Genomic DNA, 24,795 nt, shown 5'->3' with positions numbered 1-24,795 from the left:
GACGCACCGGAATATAAGATGCACCTACCTTTTTTGGTGAGGAAAAGAAGAAAAAGAAATCTCCCTCCTCGTTGCAGCAAACAGCAAACAGCCTGCTTTACTTTCATTTTCGTTTTCAGCATAGCTTAATTAGCACAAGGAAAAAAAAAATCTGCTCCAGCAATTTACCTCTTTGCAGCAAGCAGCAGAGCCCTGCGCAAAACAGCTGAGAGCAAATCAGCTGAGAGTCGGGAGACCGATCCAATCAACTTATGCTAACAAAGCTGTGCTGAAGCTGAAAGGAACTGTTTTTTCTTGCTGTTTGCTTGCAAGGAGGTAACTGCTGGGAGGCAGAGACCAAAAAGTGGGGGCTAGTGAGTGGACGGGGCTACACTCGGTGTATAAAACGGACCTAAATTTTCACCCCCTTTTTGGAGGGAAAAAGGTGCGTCTTATACTCCAAAAAATACGGTAGCACTAATTCAGAAATGTCAAAAGTGAAGAGGACCATGCATCTCTAAGTTTGGGATACCAGAGAGCAGCATGTCTTCCACTTTTCAAACAAAATTGACTGTATTTCTAAAACCTTCCTGGATCAGGAAGGAGTGAGGGCAGTCATGATTTATTGAGAAAGACAATCTACCAATTGCATAGCAAGCAGAAATGCAAGGGATACAGTTGTTTCTGTCTACATGGTTGAATAATGCATAATTTTATACGGCAGAAAGAATGTATGGACAGAGAATCAGTAGAATTAGGAGGTTAACTTTTCTAAGAACGCTTTCTCGAGGTACTATTTATGTGAAAGGAAAACGAAGATAAACTTTATTTAGGAAATAACCTGGTGACAGGAAAGGTTATGTCGCTTAGGTCTGTTGTATCTCCAGTTAAGAGCCTGTGGTGTGATCTCTTCCTTAAGGAGAGAGAATGAGTCAGGTAAGTATCTGAACTGCAGTTGTTAGAGATAGAGGAGAAAAGAAGATTGAACTGAGAATGAAAGGAAGAGATGAAAGAGATTCAGAATGTCACAAGTAATGTACAAGCAAACAAAGTAAGTCTGTTTGACAAGGAAAGGAGATCACTACTAACCACCTTTCTGCTAACCTCTCTACATCCGTTGCTTCTTGGTGCATGCCAAATTGAATTCTACCATTGATGGACAAAAACCTAATAATAACAACAGCAAAATTGCACAGTATTATTTGACTCCTGATACCAAGCTTTGAATATCATAGATGGTGGTCAGTGCAACTTTAGGTGATGGCCAGAAAACATTGGTGTCACAAGAAAATAGTATTAAAGATTGCTATGAAGAACCAGTTGTGGTAATACAAATAGTCCTTAATTTACAACTGAGTGACCTTTCAAAAGGTCACATTTAGTGATGACACTGAAAAAAATGACATGACCATTTTTCACATTTGTGACCGTTGCAGAATCCCCATGGCCATGTGATCAAAATCCAGATGCTTGGCAACTGACTCATATTTATGACGGTTGCAGTGTCCTGAGGTCAGGGGATCCTCTTTTATTATCTTCCGACAAGCAAAGTCAATAGGGAAGCCAGATTCACTTAACAACCATGTTACTAACTTAACAGTCATAGTTGATCCACTTAACAAATGTGACAAAACTCACTTAACATTTCTCATTTAGCAACAGAAATTTTGGGCTGAATTGTGGTCGTAAGTAAGTCAAGGACTACCTGTACTAGTGGAGAAATGAAGGTTGTCAGGTTTGTTTAGTTTATCCAGATCTGTTGTGACCCATCGGCTGCCAGCAGAGCTAGCAGCAGAGTCAGATGAGGAGGAGGTTGAGGGGGAGCCTGGGCCGGCTTCAGAGCCTTCCTCTGAGAAGGAAACAGCATCAGAGACAGTGGCAGAGCTGGGGCCTTCCATCCTCCCCCAGGGGGGGTGTCTTCAGGGCCTGAGCTGAGTGAGGGGGAGGAACAGATGGGGCCCATCCCAGATGCATGTATGCACAGAGTGGAAAGGAGAGGAGAGCATAGGAAAATAATAAGATGGCTCTCAAGGAAAAGCAGGCGTGAACGCTAGCCAGCCCCTCCCTGGCTAGGAAATAAATAGTAGGGGTTTGGGAGTGGCAAGTTGTCGCAGACAACCATTCGTTTTTAGGATACAGCAAGCAATTCGGATTTCTAGGCCAGAACCAGGTCTGTTGGGACTAATTATGTTAGGTTTTTTGTTTATCCACATGAATAAAAGACTGTTCCTACCCCAGGAGTGTCAAACTCAATTTCATTGAGGGCCACATCAAGGTTGTGTTTGACCTCGGGGGGGGCAAGCGTGTGTGGCCAGGGTGAGCCAGCTCAACGTCCTGCAGTCCTCTGCCAGCGAAAACAGGGCCCAGGAGGCTGCGCCCAGCCCTCCAGGGCTCCGTTTTCGCTGGCAAAGGGCTGCAGGAGGCCGTTGCAGCCGAAAATGGAGCTCCATTTTCACTAGCAGAGGCACCGTCGTCTGGTCCTCTGCTGTTTCCAGGGTGGCCCCATGGGCCAGATCTAAGCACCCTGAAGGCCGTATTTGGCCTGCAGGCCTTGAGTTTGACACCCATGTCCTACCATGTTTGTTTTACTTGCAAGTAAGTGGCTTATCATTGCTTGCTAAGGCTGGGTCAGAACAAAACCCAGGGTACAGATAGGAAATGGAGGCTGCTTGTTTTACCTTTCAACTTTTTTTCCCTTTCAACTCTGCAGGTGAGTCCCACCCCAGGATGCATCCGGGCATTAATGAAGATGCTGTACTGCCCTTATTGCCGAGGACTGCCCACTGTGAAACCTTGCAATAACTACTGCCTCAATGTAATGAAGGGCTGCCTTGCAAACCAAGCAGATCTGGATACCGAATGGAATCTCTTCGTAGGTAAGGATGGGGTGAACGCAGGGAGGTGAGCAAAGTAACCTGTCAAACTTTCTGACGGAGTTCAAACAGCATTTGTCAAGTAGAAAATAGGACGTGTTGACAGAATGCCTTCATTCTGTTGTCATTCACATGCTTTGATCAAAGTTTCTGTGTGGCTCCACCTGGGAGCTATTTTCATGAAATCTCTCTTTGTGGGATGTTGAAGTCCGTAAGCAAAATTCCACTCGGTTGGTGTGAAGCATGCTGAAAGATGAAGGCTGCATTTCTGATTCCATAGGAGACAGAGGGACAAGGTGGCGGGAGGGGAGGAAGAGAGCGACAAAGACTAAATCCTGTGCATTTCACATTAAATTTTCATGTTCGTCTGCCAGATGCAAGAATAAAGACTGAATATAGTCCTTCCTTCTTTGCTTAAATCCAGCGTGATTGCAAATTGGCGAAAAGCCATTATTGTGACAGGCCAAAAAAAATCTGTTAAGGCAACTTTAAAAATATTCCAGAGTGGCTCCTTCTAGGCAAGGAGAAGAATGGATCTCACTTCCATTTCAGACAGTTGCATGATCTGCTGTAATTCACAGAACAATTTGGAAAGGCATTCCCAAAAGATATGAAATTTACCAATTATCCAAAGATCCTGGATGCAACAGAATGTAATCACAATATGACAAAAGATTTAAAAAGGAAGAAAAAGGATGCGATGAATGTGCCCTTCACTCAACTACACGCATCTCTATTCCCGGCACATTTTTTTTTTTAAAAAAAAAACTACTTGTGAAACAAAGTTTTCCATTCTAAAGAAATCTCAAATGGCTAAGCAGTTTTGATTAGTTTCCACTCCCTTTCAGAGACATAAATAAAAATTAATTCTCTTGAAGTGTCTATCTAATCTTTTTTTTCTTCTTTTTCTAGTAGCTTGGAATGAAATAAATATACAATAATAAGCAATGCAGCAGAAAGAAATACACATATACACACACGTACCAAAATATGTAGCACAGGAGAATTTGTTTAGACTAGAAAAAAAACCCCTAAGAATATGATCTTACATATTTAGGAATCATTGAGGGCTCAAAAAAAGAAGTAAGAGAAACATTGATAATAATAAGGAAAACACAAAAAATGAGGAAGAATAATGAGGAAACACAAAGAGGATTTAGAACAGTTAATATTTACAATGAGGATTTTTTAATGAGGAAACACAAAGAGGATTTAGGACAAGTAATATTTACAATGAGGATTTTTAAAAAATGCGTATAATTATTTGATTTTTAGGCCACCTGTCACTGAACTCTGTCAGCAATGTACACAACTTCTTTACATTCTCAGTTATTCTCAGGTGAACCATTTTGAACTTCCAATAAATCAAGAATTTGCAGAGCAGCGTGTTCCCACTTTCAGTCCCAATTACCACAGTTAAGCAAGGATTATCTATTCAGGTATTTCTCGATTTACAGCCTCAATTGAGCTCCAAATTTCTGTTGCTAAGTGAGGAAGTTATTAAGTGAGTTTTGCCCCATTTTACAACCTTTCTTGCCACAGTTGTTAAGTGAAGCGCTGCAGTTATTAAGTGTTTCCTGCAGTCATTAAGTGAATGTGGCTTTGTCTATTGACTTTACTTGTCAGCTTATAGTTCTCTATCCTTTTATAGGAATGTAATATGGATAATAAGCAGACCTACTGGTTAAATAAAAAAAAAATGTTAATAAGCAAGGTATAATCATTTTTAAAGTTTATTTAAAGGTACCTGTTGCAGTTAATTTGAAAAAAATGTCTATAGGGTGTCAATCATGTGAGATCAGTATATGGATTTATTATCGACTGGATAAGGGCCAATAAACTGATGCTGAATATACAGCATATGTTTCCAGTTCAACACAGATGATTCTGAGTTTCCTGAAGTGGTTGTAGGTTTGTTCTACTAACAGGGAAATTAAAATTGGTTTTAGACTAGAGAGTATTCCTTGGTCCACTGAACATTACCGGGATCTCAATACTCGTCTTATAGTAGCTATTCATTCTTAAAGAGGAAACCATTTCTGCAAACAGATTAGTACACAGAAAAGACCCTGGTGGGTTATTTTATGAATGCTCTGCCTTTTATTGCTATAACTGATGCAACTGCACTATTTTGTTTTCTAATACATTAGGATTTTTGCATTTTATGTATCTTCCCAGAGTCATGTGATGGAAGACAGCATGTAAATATTGTCAGTACAGGTCAATAAATCTTCAAATGTTGGAAAGATATAAAATTCTCCAAACCAAACTTGGTTATAATCTTGAAAAGGCTAAACAAGATTAGGTCTGTTAATGGTTAAGATGACCAAGAATATCAGGAGAGAGTAGAAAAAGATAAAAGCAAACTAATTTGTGGGGTCCTTGGTGTTCTCTGAGTTTGATGTTTTATTGCAGTTTTCATTACCCAACCAAGTACACCAGGGGTGTCAAACTCAATTTCATTGAGGGCCGCATCAGGGTTGTGTTTGACCTCGGGGGGAGGGGTCTGGAGGGGCGTGGCCAGGGGGGGCATGGCCAGCTTGATATCACTCATGTTGGAGGTGCCTTTGGCGGCCTGAGGGCTCTGCCAGTGAAAATGGGCTCCCGAGCTCCGTTTCCAGCTGTGATGGCCTCCTGCAACTCTCTGCCAGGGAAAATGGATTTATGTATGTAGGGCCACATGTGGCCCTCCCATTTTCCTGGCAGAGGCACCACAGACTGGTCCTTCGCTGTTTCCAGGGTAGCCCTGCCAGCCAGATCTAAGCACCCCGCAGGCCGGGCCTTGAGTTTGACACCCCTGAGGTACAGTATCAACCCCACATCCTTGTAGCACTGATGATACAGGTTGGGAAATGAAAGAATCTGCAAGAAAACAACCAAGTTCAGAGAGCACCAAGGACCCCACAGTTCAACCCTGAGCAACAAATATGCTCTTCTACTGCAAAACTACTTTCCTATAATTCCAAAGAAACATCCACATGACCAAGTAATCATCCGAAGTTGTGGTTAATTTAAGGGAGACTTTGCACGCTACTAGGGTAAAGATGGCAATTATGGCAATATTGTCTAGTTATTTGAGGAATTAAATTTTGTTTGATCATACTTTCCGACATTACTAGCAACTTTGTGAAAAAAATCTCAAAACTGTAAGAAGTCTATTTCTTGTTAGGAAACAAATGTCAAAAATGTCTCCTTCTAATAATAAAGTTTCTATGCGTTTTCCTCATACGCACTAACTGAACTAAAATGAAGACTGTACAGCACTATTGAGCTATGAATAATTGGTTGGGATTTGCTTCTGAAGTTCGTGTTGGAAACTAGGCACAAGGGGAGGTGTATTAATTGTGCTTATGGAAAGGTGGTAATCTTTCTTCTCCCACTCAGTTCAAGCAAGACTTTTATTTACTTCTGCTTCATTGTATGTGCCAAGGCCTAACAGGTGGTAACTATCCTGAATTTTTGTAGATAGCTTTCATTTAATTATTGGCAGAGATTGATCACTGAGAAAACAAATAGTATCGTACAGTCTTATAAGACTATCCAAGCCCCCCCCCTTTTATATTTTCTGTATACAGAAAATGCAGAGTTCATACTGCTGCTGGCAAGTGGGTTCTCAGCTTCATCTTGTTTATTTCTTTGTTAACCACTAGACCAAACTGACTCTCTAACATCTTAACTATGAGACCACATTGGCTGTCCCATGACTCATCCAGAGAAGAAGATAAAATCATGGAGAAAATCCAGACATTTTACAGTAACTGAGATCTACATCTCATAAATGCATTCACCTCTTTAAAAGTTTGTGTTTTTCAGAAATAATGCCTCATCCCAATCCCCATTTAAAACCATAGAGATTTTTAAAGTGAAAAAGAACTGCATCTCATTGCAGAGAATTTTTTTCCCCATATTCTGAAAAATTATGGCTCCAGGAAAATTGCTGACCTCCCCAAGTAAAATAAGAGTTGTAATTTATTATGGAATGGAATTCTCTCTGTTTAAGCCAGTGTTTCTCAACCTCAGCAACATTAAGATGCAGGGATATCCACTTTGTGGGAGTTAAAATCCACGCGCTTTAAAATAGCTAAGGTTGAGAAACATTGCTTTGAGCTATTCTGTTCCCAAAGGAAGTAGATCAATCTTTAGCCTGAACAAAGCTGGCAGAGTGAAGAAGACAACTTGAATTTAAGGAGTTTGGCTGCCTTATAACTTCCCTCCCCGTCCTCAAATGATTTCTTTCTGCCTTTTTTTGGTAATACATTTTTTATTTTTATTTTATTTTTTAAATTATACATTTATTCTGTGTGTGAACAGAGTTGGTTCTGGGTATCATTCATATTAATCCAATTCACAATAACAATATTTGGAATCTCTATCACATTTCTCAAATTTAAAATTATCCTCATTATATTGTTCAAACATACATATTCAAAAAATGCCTAACTCATCTTTATCTCTACCTTCATCTATATCTTTCTTGTTCTATCTAAACATTTCTCTATTATATATGAACAAATTTACCTCAGTTTCATTTATATTGATCCAATTCACGCTAATATTGTTAATAATCCCTATCACATTTATCAAATTTATATAATCTGACTCAAATGATTTCTTTCTGAAGGAATTATTATTGTAATTTCCTGGCAAAGATGGAAGTAACATCTATGGCCATTTCTGACTCATGTCTCAGACCTTGGGTGCGGTACATTTTGACCCCAATGAGAAGATGCATTTTTGTTATGCCTCAAATGGGTGTCACAGATACTGAAGAGTCACCATATTTTATGTGCATGTGTGTGTGATTGTGTAATCCTTATGCATATAGACAAAAATACCCAGAGAATGTGAATTTGGCAGGATTTCCTTGGAATTAATAAAGTAACTTTATGGTTTTCTCTAGCTCCCAGCCTCAATTTGCCAATTCCTGATTTAATTTCTAACTATAACAGTCGATGTTTTAATTACTTGTCCTCAAACTCCTTAGGGCAAGTTTGTTTACTGATGGAAAAATAATTTTCTTTCAGCTTGACTCTTAGTGACTTCATGGCCGTATCTGCCCAATGGTCTAAGCCAGGGGTCTGCAACCTTAAACACTCAAAGAGCCATTTGGACCTGTTTCCCACAGAAAAGAAAACACCGGGAGCCACAAAACCCTTCCCGTGCCTGACTATTTCTTGAGCAGCCACAAAACTAGCATACTGTATGTAGTTGAATTAAAAGTTCTGTTTTCTTCTGAAACTTTTCTTTTCTTGGATTTATCCATGGTTGGCCTACCCGGGGTTGAAAAGCTCAATAAATCATGTGCTGGCAAGTATCGCACATTGGCGGTTGTGACGCATATTTTGAATGACAGGGAGCCGCAGCAGAGGGGTGAAAGAGCCACATGCGGCTCCAGAGGTGCAGGTTGCTGACCCCTATCTAGGCAATAGTACACAATTATTATTAGGTTTTTTGGACCTCTAAATCTAATTTGAAGCCCTGGTATTCTCCTGGTGGTCTTTCAAGTTCTTTCAGATCCATGTCTGCTTAGTTTCTCAGCCCAAATAAGCTCATATGCTACGTTATTTAGACCTTGCTACAGCTTTCAGAAATCCATTTGTCAAAGTGAATGGGATTTTGATGGCTACAACAGCTTTTCTTCAGCTTTGGATGGAAGCCAGAAAGAGGTTGGTCTATTTTAGAGAATTCTAGGGAGGGCCAGTGCTTGTATAAGGTCTGGAGCACTTCTAGATTACTTTCAGGCTCTAGTTAGTATCAATACTAGAATAGCTGGTTCTCTGATGTTTCACCCAGAACAAAATCATCAACAGCTCAAGGTTTCTAGAAGGACCATGCTTGACAGAGGTCGTTTCTCAAACAGACATTAAGTCCCTATTGCTACTACTACGTTATGCCTCTTCAAAATATTAGCCACCAGCTTTTGGAAAACATCATTCACATCTTCTTGATTCAGCATCAGTAGTAGATAGCAACAATGACATCGTTGTATTTGTTCCTCCATTATTTTAACCCTACTGCTTAGATAATTTAGCTTGTTTTTTTTTTTAGGGAATGAATACTTTAAAATGCAGTCCTACTCTTCCATTTCTAACACTTCTGTTTATTTTGACTGAATTGTGTCTTTCAGTTGCTACAATCCAGTCATGGTCCAATTATTCTAATCAGATCTCTGTTGTGCCTATTCAAACACTTTTGCTGTCTTGTATTAGAAGTTCAAACTTATCTTGTTTATTTCTGATTCTCTGAGCATCAATGAAGAGATATCCCAGGCCATAATTTTGTAAGTCAATGTTCTTCTCAGTTTTTCAATGAATGCCTAATAAGCCCAATTCAAACATCCTTCTACATCATCTGACATATATGAATGTTTGATTCAACACAGCAGAATACATCTCGAAATTCAGAAAAGCAGAAGGCCTGGCACAGCTTAAGCATGTTTTTCATGGCTTAAAACAAACTCAAAACTAAACCATTTTCTCTTGGGAAGTGCAGAAGGTTTGAACTGCAAATGCTTGAAAGGAATATATTCTGAATAAAGGGAATTTTAGTGGCACTACAGATATTCACAGTCCTGCCCTTTACTTACTTTCTTTTTTCCTTTCATGGCTCCTACAAAGAAGCATTCAAAGTAATATTTGACTGTAATACAGTGTGTTTCATTTTTCCCTCCTGTTTGTTCAGTTTGAGCCTGGCTTGCATTCAGAAGCTCAAAAAGCCTCCTTCAGTGCCCTCCCTCCTTTACCAAGTGGATCTGGTTGGGCTACGAGAGATCAGTTGGCTCAAAATCACCCAATACATTTCTGTGGCTGAGTATGGATTTGAACTTCAGCCTCCCCAGTCCTAATCTAACATCTTTATGACAACCACACACTTACAGTGGTTTATACTTTTAAAATCCATTTTCTTATCTAGTAAAGCCAGTGTAATTGACATTATAAATGATCCCAAGGAGGCAATAGTAAGGAATTCTATATTTCCAGTCTAAATGGCTGCTGTCCTGAATTCAAAATGATAATAGAAGGCTCACCTTAGAAAATGGCTGGCTGGGAAATTCTGGGAGTTGGAGTCCATGCATTTTAAAGTTCCCAGGGTTGAGAAACACTGCCTTAGAATGAGCCTTTCTAAGATGTTTCTTACGTCATTCCTAGCATATGAAAGTTGAGTTGTCCAAGCCACAAAGAACAACCTTTGCCAATCCTGGATATGTTGAAAATAGTTTTCAGGGAATCCTCCAGAAGAATTTAAGCTCTTATAAGAAAATCTGACACTCTGATAAGTTTCTGTACCTGCTTCTGATTTCAACCACCACTTGTTTGAGGGAGGCAGTCCTAGAACCTGAAAAGCAAGTCCATTCTGTATCCCCTTTGGGATAACATTTTTATTTCTCCACTGAATTTCCTTTTATTCTGATTTTGTAATGATCATACTTTTTTAAAAAAAATCTATACTACATTACCTCTGAATTTCAGCCCAAACGGTTAGATCTTCCACTTTGTTGCATGCAGTTTGGAAATCAGCACTGTTGCTTTTTAGTGTTCATCTTCCGTACAAGATGCCTAGAAGGTCCAAGGGGGAAAAAAGGAATTAAGGTATTGCATTCAGGGGGGGTTATCTGTAGGTGAGGCTGTAGTGGGTTGCAGTTTGGGTCTCCCATGTACAAATGTCTGATGTCTTAAGAAAATAAGCACAAAGATAAAATGCAGATGTAGTCTCAAAAATAATCATAATAAAACCATTTACATTGAAAGAATTGTAGGCCCTGAAGGATGCCTTGCATTTTTCTCTCTAGATGGTTCTCCCATGATGATTTAAACTGTCACATTCGCCATGTTCTATTGTCAATCACAGTGAATAAAATCTGTAGCCATATCAGATTATTTTTACTGAAGAAGAGCTCTTCGGTTCTTACTCCCCCCAGATCACTTTGCTTTTACGTTGGGGAAATTCTATAGCAAAATATTAGATCTTGGCATCAAATGTCTCTCTCTCTCTCTCTCTCTCTCTCTCTCTCTCTCTCTCTCTCTCTCTCTCTCTCTCTCCCTCCCTCCCTCCCTCCCTCCCTCCCTCTCCCTCCCCTCCCTCCTCCCTCCCTCCCTCTCTTTTCTGTTTGTTTTCCAAAACATACGTACATGCATACATACATACATACATACATACATACATACATACAAAACCTCTAGGCATATAGTTTTCTCACCCACAATCTAAACAGAATAAACCTATATCAAGCAATTTTGAAAAACAAAACCTTTCCTCACGTGTAATTTCAGAAGGCATCAACAAGCCTTCTCAACCCCACTGTTCCCCCCCATCACAAAACCCTTACATTATATATTTTCCAGCTCAAAAGTGATCAGTTCTCCTTCATTCTATGCATCAAAAGCAGTCCATTCTGCTTAGGTGGAGAGGGCAGGTTTAGGTCACTGCACCCAACCAAGGCCACTTCGTAGCTTTTCTTCAGGACAGCCAATTGAGGGACCTCTTCGAGATATGGCCATATATGTTGGCATATCTAAGGATGCAGTTCATCCTTTCAGGGTTGGTCCCCATTCCTTTCCTCACTTCTCTCCTTTATAAAATCAAACCTGATTGATTATCTAGGTTTTATTATCTTTCTTCACTGCTGTGTTTATCAGCTAACAAGTCCTGCATCAGTAGGTAGGATAACTAGTTGAATACAATTCCCATTCATATTTCCCAGATCTTTTTTCCTTGGCCACAACCAGCAATTTCTGTGGGGATGGCAAGCCAGAGGGGAGATGGGGAAACTGGCATCATGATGCAAGCCCCATCTCTTCAATATATCAATCACGAGACTGCACACCTATCCAAAAGGCAGAACCTATGGTTGCAAATGCAGCTGACAATTGCTGTTGTACTCAAGAGTATTGATTCAGGATAGTGTGTCTCCCATAGCATCTGCCTGGCTGAGTTGATCCTGCAGGGTTGACGTGCTTCAGATTCTTTTGATTAAACAATGTCATAATTTTAGTGAAAGCGCCATTCTGTCACAGCACCTGCTGTTGGAATACAGTGTTCAGGTATTTTGTACAACTACAGCAATATTCAGTAGAGACATATATTCTTCAACTAGTAGATGGTAGTGTTTATATGTTTGTAGTTGCATCTACGGTATGTCTGAACAAAGTCTTTTTCTTCCTTGTTGCAGTTAAGCAGAAAAGCACATGTGGACTGTGCACTGCTTATTCTGTAGGGCTACATACAGAAGTTCTAACACCTGCCCTCTGGAATCAGGTGCTCCCTGAGATTAGGATGGCCCACTCCTTTGCTATTGTTTAGAAGATCTGTGAAAACCTGGTTCTACACCTAGGCCCTCGATGAGGGAGAGTGTGATGTATGTGGAAATGATCCTGGGAGAAAAAAGGAAAATCTGTAGCCTAGGTAACAATCTGATAGGAATAAAGGAGAATATTTGTAGGTCAGGGTTGAAATGAGGGGTTCTTGATGCTTTCTGAGCTTGGTTGTTTTCTTGCAGATGTTTCATTATCCAAAGTAGGTAACAGCATCAGCACTAACACTAATGATGTTACTTAGTTTGGGTAATGAAACGTCTGCAAGAAAACAACCAAGCTCCAAAAGTACCAAGGACCCTTAAAATCTAATAAGAGACAGCTCAGTCTACAAGCAGCAGGAAAGCATGTAAACATTTTGAAGGACCCTCCCCTAGTTTTCCAGAGATTAAAAAGAGAGGAGGGGAGAAATATTTTCAGTCTTGCTAGATTCTGCTTAATATAACTTTACAATAAAGAAATTGCTAATGCTCCTGGGTTGTGTTTCTTATCTGAACTATCTCATAGGGTTACAGAAACTGAGATTCTGTCAGGTTAAGCCCAAGAACAATGAACAGCAATTCAGCCAGAGTCCAGATCTTTACACACAATAGACAGAATCTTGCCAAAGTAAACCTTTATTACTTTCACTTTAATGGATTTACTGTGGAAGATTCTAGGAAGTGGTGCTCCGTACTCTCTTCCTCTGTCTCCTGTCCAGTTCCATACTCTGCTGTCTGCTTTCTTGCCCTCCTTTCTGAAATGTGCCCACTTCTTTCTGGGAAACTGTAGCTTCATTGTAGTCCATCACAACTATCTCTTCATGGACACCATCTCTCACTGATCCCCAATTCATTGTATATGCCATCTTTTACCTTTGATTCTATTCCAATTTTGTGTTTGATTGTTGTGAGCTTCCCAGTCATTGAGAGTTGGGTGGCATACAAATTTTTTTAAAAAATTATTATTGTTCTTGATGATGTTGTTATTATATGCTGAAGAACTCAGGAAGAAATAAAATTTTCAAATGCTCAAAGTCTCCTCATTGTTTTTAGTAACTTCCCTTAACTCTACCTAATCAATTTCATCTTCACCTTCACCTTCATCATCATCATCATCATCATCATCATCATCATCATCATCATCATCATCATTCTAGCCATTGTCTAACCACTGCAGGATGAAGGCCTCTTCCTCATGTTTCCAACCAATACAGTCCTGAGCTTTCTTTTGCCAGTTGGGCCTGCAATATTTGCTGATGTCGTCAGTCCATCTTGTTTTAGGTCTCCTTCATGAACGCTTTTCATGAAGTGGGATCTATTCTTTGACTGCCTTAGTCCACCTGCCATCAGCCCTTCTTGCTATGCGACCAGCCCATTTCCATTTCAATTATTTTACTCTCTTGATGATATTGTATACTTTTGTTTTTTTCTCTAACCGACGTGCAGGTCTTTCTATCTTGCCTTGTAATGCCGAGCCTTGTAATGGCTCTTTGCTCCACTTGTAGTTTTGTATCATTTCTGAGATTAGTGTCCATGTTTCACCGGTATCTGTTAGAGCAGGTAGCACACACTGATCCAAAACTTTTATCTTCAGTTGTTCTTGAAAATTATGCTTAGCAATGGCTCAGTGGCTAAGACTCTGAGCTTGTCGATCGAAAGGTCGGCAGTTCAGCGGTTCAAATCCCTAGGGCCGTGTAATGGGGTGAGCTCCCGTTACTTGTCCCAGCTTCTGCCAACCTAGCAGTTCGAAAGCACTTAAAAAATGCAAGTAGAAAAATAGGGACCACCTTTAGTAGGAAGGTAACAGCGTTCCATGCGCCTTTGGTGTTTAGTCATGCCGGCCACATGACCACAGAAATGTCTTTGGACAGCATTGGCTCTTCGGCTTTGAAACTGAGATGAGCACTGTCCCCTAGAGTCAGGAACAACTAGCACATATGTGCGAGGGGAACCTTTACCTTTACCTTTATCTGGCTTCATATCGAGTACCACCAGCTCCTTAATATGGCAAGAAGAGGGCAACAGAAGGTTGGGATTTTTTATTTACAGCCTTTTGCAAAAGGCATTTTGGCACAAAACTGACCTGGTACTAGGTTAGAAGGTTGCAAAAAAATAAAAAGGCAAAATCACCAATCCCGCTCCTCCTTGTTATAGTACTGTGTAGCATTTTCAGGCTGTGGTGGGGTGGGGAGATAGAATAAGGAATGGGAGGAACGGAATGAATTGCCCGATTCATCAGGGATGAAGACATGTTTCAACCCAGAGCTGCTTCAGACACTGCAGGGCCAGGCACAATAGGAGACCTATGTTAAACTGTGGTAACAAAAATTCTGAAAGAAGAAATGGTAGCATTTTTTGAGACTAATCATTTTAAGGCATAATCCTTCATGGTTAGACTGTTAGCTCAGAGCTAACAGTCTGGAGCTCTGAAACTACCATTCCAAAGCGTTATGTATGGGTCAAGAATGAGCCAGGACTCCCAGCTTGATAACAACTTGTTTATTTCAAGCTTGTACAGTAACAGACCAAGATTGAGCCATTCGACAGCTCCCTTTAAAGGGGAGCTGTCTGACAGCTCAGCCACTCGGCTGCCACGAATTTCCCTCCAAATCATGGGAGCCAATCAATTTAAACTTCTGGTCCTCCCACTATTCGGATGGACCAGAGGGAAACCTTAGCTTCAGGTTTCCCTCCTTATTTCCATATTTAACACAAAGTGTTTTTCTGATTTAGCAAAAAGTGAATTTTGCTTTACATCACATATATGGAGATTGTCTCAGGCAAAGCACGTCTAAATCAGCTTGTTTCTTGTCCATGTCTTTCTGGTATGTGTTCACTAGTAGATCAATTCCATTTTGCTGTGGTTTTTTTTTTAAAAGAGCCGCATGAAATACTGCATTTAAAACCTTACTAAATTATGCATTTTTAAACAAAATCTCCTCAAAATAACCCCTACCCATTAACATATTTTATCGTGAATACAATTTGAAGTGTTTTTTGAGTCAAGAACCAAATTGAAACATTTAGCTAGACTCTTAAGATTGTAGCTGATTGAATTCCAATTAGTACATTAGTTTAAGAAGCACAGATCAGGTCAATTTGTATTGGAGATGGCAAGGATAAAACTCTTTGGGCACTCTCATATCAGACAATAGCCACATGGAAGCAAACCTTGTAGTTCAGGATTGGGTGGGGAGGCATACTCCAATCTCTAATATGTTCTTCAGCTCACTAACCAATAGTTTCATAGTTTAATTTGTGGGTTTTGAAGCTGGGCTACAAGTTAAAAGGCCAAATTCCTGTTATTGAAGTTAATAGTGATAGTAGTGTTCAGTATTCTGCTTTCTCTGAGTTGTATATTTTATTTCAAGTAGGTTGTTTCCCAAAGAAAATAACTATATAAAATAGATGTCAGGAAGCTATTTTTTTTTCATATGGCATTACTTACCAAGCAGCTGCAAAAAAAAAAAAAAAAAAAACAAAAAGAAAAAGGGAACAACACAGAAAGGCCCAACAACATACTGATTTCGATGCCCAGTTTGCAAAAACACAAGAATCCAGTACATGTTTCTCATCAATTTTTCATGCAGAGCAAAGTTCAGACATAAATGCCTGCCATTTTAAGCTTGCAAGGTAATTTTTCTTCTCAAGTTCATGCTGCACTCATGAACATAAGTACATTTCATGTTGTGATGGCAATGCTGCAAAGTGACTTTTATCCCATGAATTATTTAAATATGCCCTCCTCTTTCTCCAAGGATTTCAGGATTGCTCTTTAAGAATTGGTTACATAACAAGCTCTCTCATCCAAACCTACCCACTGGTAGACCAAGGCCCCTGCTTATCTTATCTTATAATCTTATCTTCTGCTGTCTATCATACTTTGCTGTCTATCCAGAAGTGGGCTTCATATAATTGAACAACTGGTTGGTCCAGAATCGAATATGTGAGCGCATGAGCGCGCACATGTTCACTGCTTCAAAAACACGATGATTGTAAAGGATGGGATAGCTTCACTCGCACGAATGCCTTACGCACTTCTGCCCTGAATCAAAAACATGGTGATTGTATAAAACGGGATAGCGCCGGGGTGGGTGGGGACGGGCCCAGCTGCTGCTCGTAGGTACCAGTTCGCCCAAATCAGTTCGAACCGGCTGAATCCCACCCCTGTGTCTATCATATCCTTCTGTTGTCTTATCATACCCTTCTTCGGATATGAGAAACCCCAACTAAAGAAAGAAGACTTAATTTAAACTAAACACAGTAAGGAACAATTAACCAACAGAGAAAATGAACTATCAGAGACAGGCCGATGTATACATCATCAAGTATACCAGTGACAAGAACAAAAATTCTTTCCTTCAATTAAGGGATAATCTGATTCATCAGACTCTGAATCCTTATTAAAACTTTCCTGGGAAAGTGGCATCTTGTTTTCTCTCAGTTTGGAATAAGTTTCTGTGATATTTGCATTATCCACAATGCAAAAAGCTTTCCCTCCTTCTGTTCCAAACTGCTCAGAAGCATTAATGGTGGAGCAGATATTTCTTGCTTCCCCTTTTCCGAATACAACCCTGTGGGAAGCTTAAACTACGTGAAAGGCAAGAAACTAACTTTTCCTCTGCAACAGTAAAGATAGATGGAGGGAACAAGCAAACTCTTTCTCCTTCGTTGCATTCCTATGAACACATTCCTAGTATCTACTAAGCAGAGTTGCCCCAAAGTGCTATACTTTACTCTTTTTAATATGAATTAATGAACATCTGCACATGGTGTGTTGCACCAGTGCTGTGAAATAAAAGTCTAACTCATATGATAGTTTACTATAAAATAACTTGTTTACTTCTTTTCTAAATTCAAAGTCTTATGCAAATACGTTGCAATGGATTTGATCTGAGACTGTGCCTCAGTAGTGGCCCTACATAATTATATATATTAGTAACTTGGGGAATTGTTGATTTTATGAAATGAGCATAAATAAGAGTATATGCTATTAGACTAATGGAGGAAAACAGTGTGCTGTAAAGAAAAACAGAAGGTAAAATTCCTTTGTGGTGTTAAGACCTCAGAACTTAATCACCTAATCTGATAAGGTATTATACCTACAAAATGCCTTCATTAATACAATACATAAGCATTAAAATTCTATTTCAGCAGTACACGTTTTCCATACATTTCAAAAATTTGAAGCCCTAAAATATAAAAGGTTAAAACTCTTGATTGATTAGGCAATTTACTGAAATATTTATTAAGATTACAAATCAGTGCTGGTGATTTGACTTCCATGAGTTCATAATGTAATATAATAGAAATCCAAAGAAACCCATCTATTTTTAATGCTCTTTGAGGTATCACCATATTCAACCTGCTGTTAGACAAAACGTTGCTATTTGCCAAGTAATGTTTGAATCCCTAACTTCAACTAGACATTTGCATAGATACCATCTGGAGCATTTGGTTGAGTTGTTTTTTTGGGGGGGTTGTTTTTTTTGTTTTGTTTTTTTGCAAAGTTTGGTGAGTATCTGTGTCGAGGCAGCAATACAGAAGAACTTGTACTGCTTATATAAAAATGTATATAAAAATGTCTGCATGGGCAGAGACTTTCCTTATATCTACTATTGGGACAATATGGTAGAATCAAGATTCAACTGTGGTCAGACATTCTATATCTTCCTCCTAGCCCTATTGTCAACTTCAGGAGACCTACTGCTGCGGCCAAACAATGTCGACTGGCGGCCCCTAGGGGGAGAGCCTTCTCTGTGGGGGCACCTACTATCTGGAACGAGCTCCCCCTGGAGATACAGAGGATCCCGGATCTGCGCACCTTCCGCCGCGCTCTTAAGACCTTTTTATTCCACCAGGCAGGCCTGGCCTAATCTTTTCCCTCTTTTTAATTACGCAAATTTTAGATTGGTTTTTTAAATGATTAGGGTTTTAATATGTTTTGGGCCAAATTTGTTTAATTCGATTTTACTTTGTTTTTAAATTTTGTATTTATGTATTTTTACTGTTTGGCTATTCACCGCCCTGAGTCCTTCGGGAGTAGGGCAGTATATAAATTAAATAAATAATAATAAATAATAATAATAATTAGGTTCATACCATGCCATTGGTAGACTTGTCAGAGTTCGTTGCAGCACCACACAATCAGACACACAATTAAATAACAAATACTATGCTTCAGGTACCAAACAGTCCCCCACTGGCTGACCTGTTGCTATCCCTATTCCAGTTCATGAATATACTGACGAGACTTTTCTTAAAAGCTTAGATAAGAACAAAAATGTCTGGCTTCTTAAGTATAATTCCACTCTATAAAGGATTGGGCTATAGGTTTAGCCACAAAGAGATTAATGGTAGCTGAAATCTATTCTGTTCCTCTTGTACAAAAAAAATATGATATATTGGCTACACGGCTTCTACGGATCTTCTGGGAGATGAGTAAGAAGTAAGCTTTCCGATTCACATTTGATTGAAAAATCATCCCAAGGTAGTTAAAACAAACCATTTGGTCAAATTTCTGTCCATTTGACTACCCATCGATTTTTCTGAGAACACCATAATTTTGGGTGGGTTTTTTTTGACAATTTAGTTCTAAGTAGTGACCCAAACAAAATGAAAGGCCCTCTGATACAATCACTGCACCATCTGCATAGATTAGGAACTCAATCTGCTTGCCTGCAATGCTTGATAGGTGGTGTTAATGCTTTTGTAAGCTAATAGATGATGGATTTATATAAAAATTGAATGATACAAGAACAATGATGCTGCTTGTTTGATTCCCACTTTGACAGTGTAAAGCTCAGAATGTTTGCCCTGTTGCACTGCATCTTACCTTCAGACTGATATTTTCATGCTTTATAGACAAAAGTTAGCAGTAGTAGGTCAGCTGATGTATCTCTAAGCTTCACTCAGTCAATAAATGCAGCATATTGGGTAGACTTTAGTTTGGTTATATATTTATCCACTAAGTGGTTCAACATCAGTCACTGTTCTGAGGTTCTTCTGCCTTCTCTGAAGCTGCCTTTAAATGTAAGGTTAGAGATAGTCTCAGATTTGACTTCCGGTTTGCTGCTTGTTCCCGCTGGACGCTCCTCTGGGATCGTCGAACCCACTGCCTGTAAGAGCCGCCTTTTTCAGCGGAATGGCGGCTCGAAAAAACTCCGTTTCCATTAGGAAACGGAGATAGAGCCGGCTGGGGTGGGTAGAGTCCTCTGCCTAATCCCAAAAGTTTTTTATTTACTTTTGGGAGGGAGCGGAAGAGACTCCCTGTATCCCCAGCCGATGCTCCGGGCTCTGGGAAATCTCTGCTACACGCAGAGCTAGGGGGCAAAAGCAAGCCTGTAAATCTGTCAAATAAATTAATTAAAGAAGATATGAGCTGGACCTCTGATCCTGAAGCGCAAGTATTCTTTTTATTCTATTTTGCCTAAGAAGTGAAGTGAAGGGAAAAAAGTTTTTTTTTAAAATGGCGATTGCTGCTGCGGCTTGAAGAGAGGCTGAAAGGGAAACTCCTTCCGTTTTCAATTACAAAGTAGCGGAATGAATACTTTTGGCTGTAACTGAAGGCAAAATCTCACTCTCACTTCTGTTTTTTTTTTTCTTTCTTTTTTTTTTTCTCTTTGAGGATCTGATATTGATCTTGGTTGGAAAAAAAGTTTTTTTTTCTCTCTTTTCCAGTAAATTTTGTCTGCGTGGAAAAATGGCACTGAGACTTATAAAACTAGACAAACAGGCAGTGGGGGGGGGATTCCCCCATTAATAAATTACATCAACAAGTTTTAACTCTCCAGTCTCAGAAACCTGACTTTAATATAATAGAATTTCTTCTTGAGGAGATTGTAAGAAGGGATGAGATTGTGAATCAGCAACTTGAAAAATTTAAGTTGGAAATCAAAGAAATTGGTGAATTGGTGAAATCTAAGGTTGGCTTTTTGGATCGAAAGATTTTAAAAGTAGCTAATGGCTTAGCAGACTTTATGACTCAGTTGGAAGCAAATACTAACTCTAAAATGAAAGAAACTGAGGAGAATTTGGATGACAAGATCCAAAAAATTAAAAAGGATTTGGCAAACATTCAGGATAATAGTTCAGAAGACAAACTTAAAATGGAGGCTGATCAAAAGACTGTTAATGAAGAAAATATACAACAGAGGATTGAAAGAGAAGTTTTAATGATCCAATACAATTTTACAGAATATGCAATTAGACTGAGAGGTTTGCAGGAAGATGACAGAGATTTAAGGAAGATATCTTCTGAAATTCTGGCTGGGATTTTAAAGGTTCAACCTGATGAAGTGTTTTGCAGGATTGACAGAATTTATAGAATAAACTCCTGGTTGGCAAAACAAAGGCAATTGCCTAGAGATGTGGTGATTTATTTTACAGACAAAGAAATTAGAAATAATATTGTCCAGAATTCTTATGATTCTGCTTTGCAATTTCGTGGAAGGAAGATCTGGATTTTTAAGGAACTCCCGCCCAAGATGTTAATGGAGAGGAAGAAATTTGGTTTTCTAGTGAATGAGTTAAAAAAAAGGAATATTCTATTTAGGTGGGACGTCCCAGTTGGTTTAATATTGAGACACCAAGGAGTAAGATACCAACTGAATACTGTCGAAAAAGCGGAAGAATTTTATCAAAAATTTTTAAAAATAAATCTAACATCTTTAGGCATAACACAGGACAAGCAAAAGGAGTTGGAAATAAAGGGAAAACATCAAATTACAGAGGCTGTGGTAGATAAACTGTCTTTGGACTCCTTGGATACCCCAGCTGGACTGTCTATAAATTTGAGAGCAGTGTCATCTGATTCTAATGTGATGAACTATCAACTTACAGACAAGTGCGTAAATCACCCAGTTGATATACAAGTGATGGAAAAGACATATGAGATAATAAAACAAAACCAACAAGATCAATTTACAAAGCAGAATGACAACCGATCAGCTGATACACAACTTGTAGGAAGGAAATCTGGATGGAAATGCAACCCGCAAAAGAAAAAGAAAAGAAATAGATCTCGTAGAAATAGCAGTTTCTAAACCAAGCAACAGTGAAGCCAGGGATTTTAAAAAAAATAAATGAATATGTGAAAAGATATTGGAGGCGAATTATCGTTTAATACTATCTTGAGGAAAGTGGCAGATCTCTGCAATGCCGTGATTTTGGGATGTGGAAAGAGCCTTACATTGTTGGATTTGAACTATCTATTTTGGATTTCTTTTACCGATAAATATATTATATCTATTTTGAGTTACAAGGCAAGAGAGTCATGCTGGGGCATGCAGAAGATCTGGCTGTTACCCACTAAGATGATGGGGATTTATAATCCTGATGAAAACCACAATTACAACTATATGGAATATAATTATAATGTCACTCGGGTGGTTGTTTTTACTTTTATATATACATGAGGATATTCATTATTGATGGGGGCAGAAGATGACTGAAGATTTTGAATAAACTGTTGCACCAGGATGCTATGTTACCCTATTATGGATGACGGATTTAACAATCTAGTGGAAAGACATCAAAGAAGATACTAAATGAATTATAAATTTAAAGTTATTGTCTTTTCTCTTTTTATAAAATGGAATGTATATATAGACATATGTATATTTCAGCAGAGTGGGCAGTGGATTATATTTAGAATTGTAGTGCATGGTAATCTTGCAGGAAACTGGGTTGAAATAGGCTAGTTTAGTGATTGATTAGTTTAAGAAAAAGGATTTTTAAGTCATATATTTTGGGGAGTGGAAGAATTGGATAGAACTGAATAAATTTGGAGAAGGCTGCTTTGAAATGTTAAATTAATATATATAAAAGTAAAAGTTATGTTGTTGTAATAATAATAATATTTTATAAGTTTGGGGGAGGAGAAAAAGGGTAGATTGTGAAAAGCGGAGAAAAGCGGAGTTATAAGAATACTATGCTAAGGGTCAGTACTTTGAGGAGTGAGTAAGGGCATGGTAAAATATTATGTAATTAATTATGAATTAGCTTATTGTTGTGAAGAAGAAGTCACAGGGGGGGATGGGTGGTGAGGGCGGGTTGGGGAAGAAGGGAGGAAAAGGGGGAAAAACTTGTATTTGAAAAACTTTTTCAATAAAAAAAAAAAGAGATAGTCTCAGATTTCTTTTACAAATGATAATTTGGTTTTCCATTTGCTATTGTAATATGCATTTGATAGGTGGTGTTTATACTTTAAGAGCCATGATGGCGCAGTGGTTAGAATGCAGTACTGCAGATTACTTCTGCTAAGTGCCGTCTGCCAGCAGTTTGGCAGTTCGATTCCTACCAGCTCAAGGTTGACTCAGCCTTTTATCCTTCTGAGGTCGATAAAAGGAGGACCCAGATTGTTGGGGACAATATGCTGACTCTGTAAACAGCTTGGAGAGGGCTGTAAAGCACTGTAAAGCGGTATATAAGTCTAAGTGCTATTGCTATTTGCTTTAGGATTAGGGTGAAATTGAATTATTGTAAAACTCAAAGCCTAAGGATGAGATGATTCCAAACTCTCAAATATTATCTCAGGGGTACATTAATCCTAATATTTAATTAACCAAATCCTAAAATCCCTAATAGCAGCATTCCAAATCACAGTGTTTCCTGTGCCATGGATGAAAATAGGGACAACAATTTTCAGGAGATTTTTATTAGAATGTAAAGCTATGGCACCATTAGTTCATGTAAGATTTATGGCATTACAGCATCTTTGATCAACATAGTGAAAACCTACATAGTGTTAGTGATTTTATAACCATACCTTACATCAGAGACTTGTTCAGCTGTCTTTTTGAGGTCAGCTTCAACTCTTGCCAACACTGCAGTGTTGTAATGGCTCTTGGGATACTACTCACCCTTCATTGCTCTAGGCACAGTCCAATAAGCCACAAAAATAAACAGTTTGTGTGATGACAAATGGCTGGAACAACTAACAGACTGTATTTTCTCCCACTATTTTACTTATGTCACATGAAGCTACGCAGTCATGTTATTCAGACATCAAATTTAACAATAGGCTGTTTTAACCATGCTGTGCCAAAGAACTTAAAAAGAAGCCAGTATCCACTCTCTAGATGAACAAAGAGAATGTTGATTCTTGTAAAAAAAAATTTCTGGGTGGGTGGGTTGTTTTTGCCTTTTTTTTTTTTTTTTTTAGAAAACATTCTTGCCCTGGGCCTCTGTCAATTTTTAAAGGACTGGATAAGGAACAAAAACAGACTGTGAATACACCAGAAAATCACACATTATGCTAAACCAAAAAAAAAAAGAAAAAGAACTCTCCACTTTATAATTTATCATAATGTGTGTTATCTGGTGCACAACTGGATATGCTTTCTTTTCTGTTTACACAGCCCACAGAGTCCTAGAGGGGTTTTAGAAAGAAGAACAGAACTCTAATTTTCTCTTCTTAAAGAAAAACAGAGCAGACACAGAAAAAACTCCTATAAATTGAAATACATTTATTTATTTATTATTTATTATATTTCTATACCGCCTTTCTCCTGTAGGACTCAAGGCAGTGTACAGTCAAGAAAAATATAGACACACAAACATCATAAAATTGCTAATTAAAATTGTTACTTAGTTTGGTCAATTAAATAAAACCCAGAATTAGATAACATTTAAAAAATCATTCGCATGTTTGTATGTTTAGCCCTGCCTGTTGGAACATCAGGGTCTTGAGGGCACGGCGGAAAGCACGGAGATCAGGGATATTCCGTATCTCCGGGGGCAGTTCATTCCAAAGGGTTGGAGCCCCCACAGAGAAGACCCTCCCCCTGGGAGTCGCCAGTTGACATAATTTGACTGATGGTACCCTGAGTAGTCCCTCCCTGTGAGAACGAACTGGTCGGTGGGAGGCTATTGGTGGCAAAAGACGGTCTCGTAGGTACCCAGGTCCTAAACCATGGAGCGCTTTAAAGGTGATAACTAACACCTTGAATCGCACCCGGAAAATAAATCGCACATTTATATTAGCAACATAGATCCTCTACTATGGGCACCAAAACCTGGATGTTAAAAGAATAATTTTAAAAAATATGAGAACTGTGCATTATATGGAGATCATCACATCCCTCTTTTCGTAATATAACTAGGCTGTCTCTTTGCAATCTTCCATTCTTATGCAGTGTGGTTAATTAACATGATGCCAATCTTTGCCCCATGTTAATGAGTTCTTCATGTAACTTTAGATAGAAATAGCACAAGTTCACTGAGCAACAGAGGGCTTTATTTTGATTCATTGCTTAATTATTCCTTAAGATGATTTTTTTTAATAAAGGTTTTTTATTTAAAAATACAAACTAAACAAAACAAATCACGACAAAACATACAAAACATGTAAACATATAAACAAGAATTCAAATATACATCAAGTTTATCATAAGTGTACTGTATGTTCTTATTTGTGTTTTCGACTCCTTACTACTATTGGTCTATCTCTTATCTCTATTTTGTTGGTTCATTGTTAAACCATGTTCGTAAGTTTATATTCATATTACTCTATTAAGCTACTTCGCTTACATGCTAATTTTTCCCTTTTCTGCCTTCCAACCAGGTGTACCACTTTTCCCATACTAAATAGTAATCGTGTTTTTCTCTATTTTGTAGTTCCTTTGTGAGTCTGTCCATTTCTGCACAATC

General features: G+C 38.7%; 1 protein-coding gene across 4 annotated transcripts in view; it reads left to right on the top strand.

Annotated features, from left to right (window-relative positions):
- The window catches only part of GPC6 (glypican 6), a 939,262-nt gene that overhangs the window by 687,804 nt on the left and 226,663 nt on the right, over nucleotides 1-24,795 (top strand). For all 4 annotated transcript variants that reach the window (XM_087895494.1, XM_087895493.1, XM_034417402.3 and 1 more), the window contains exon 4: nucleotides 2,690-2,855. In XM_087895494.1, the coding sequence (XP_087751620.1) occupies nucleotides 2,690-2,855 (166 nt within the window). The remainder of the gene's footprint in view (nucleotides 1-2,689; nucleotides 2,856-24,795) is intronic.

The sequence above is a fragment of the Pantherophis guttatus genome, chromosome 5 (assembly GCF_059756535.1).
Source record: "Pantherophis guttatus breed Tessera chromosome 5, ASM5975653v1, whole genome shotgun sequence".
Taxonomy (NCBI): domain Eukaryota; kingdom Metazoa; phylum Chordata; class Lepidosauria; order Squamata; family Colubridae; genus Pantherophis; species Pantherophis guttatus.
Note: the sequence above shows the minus strand (reverse complement) of the source record. Positions and strands in the feature narration are given on the sequence as shown.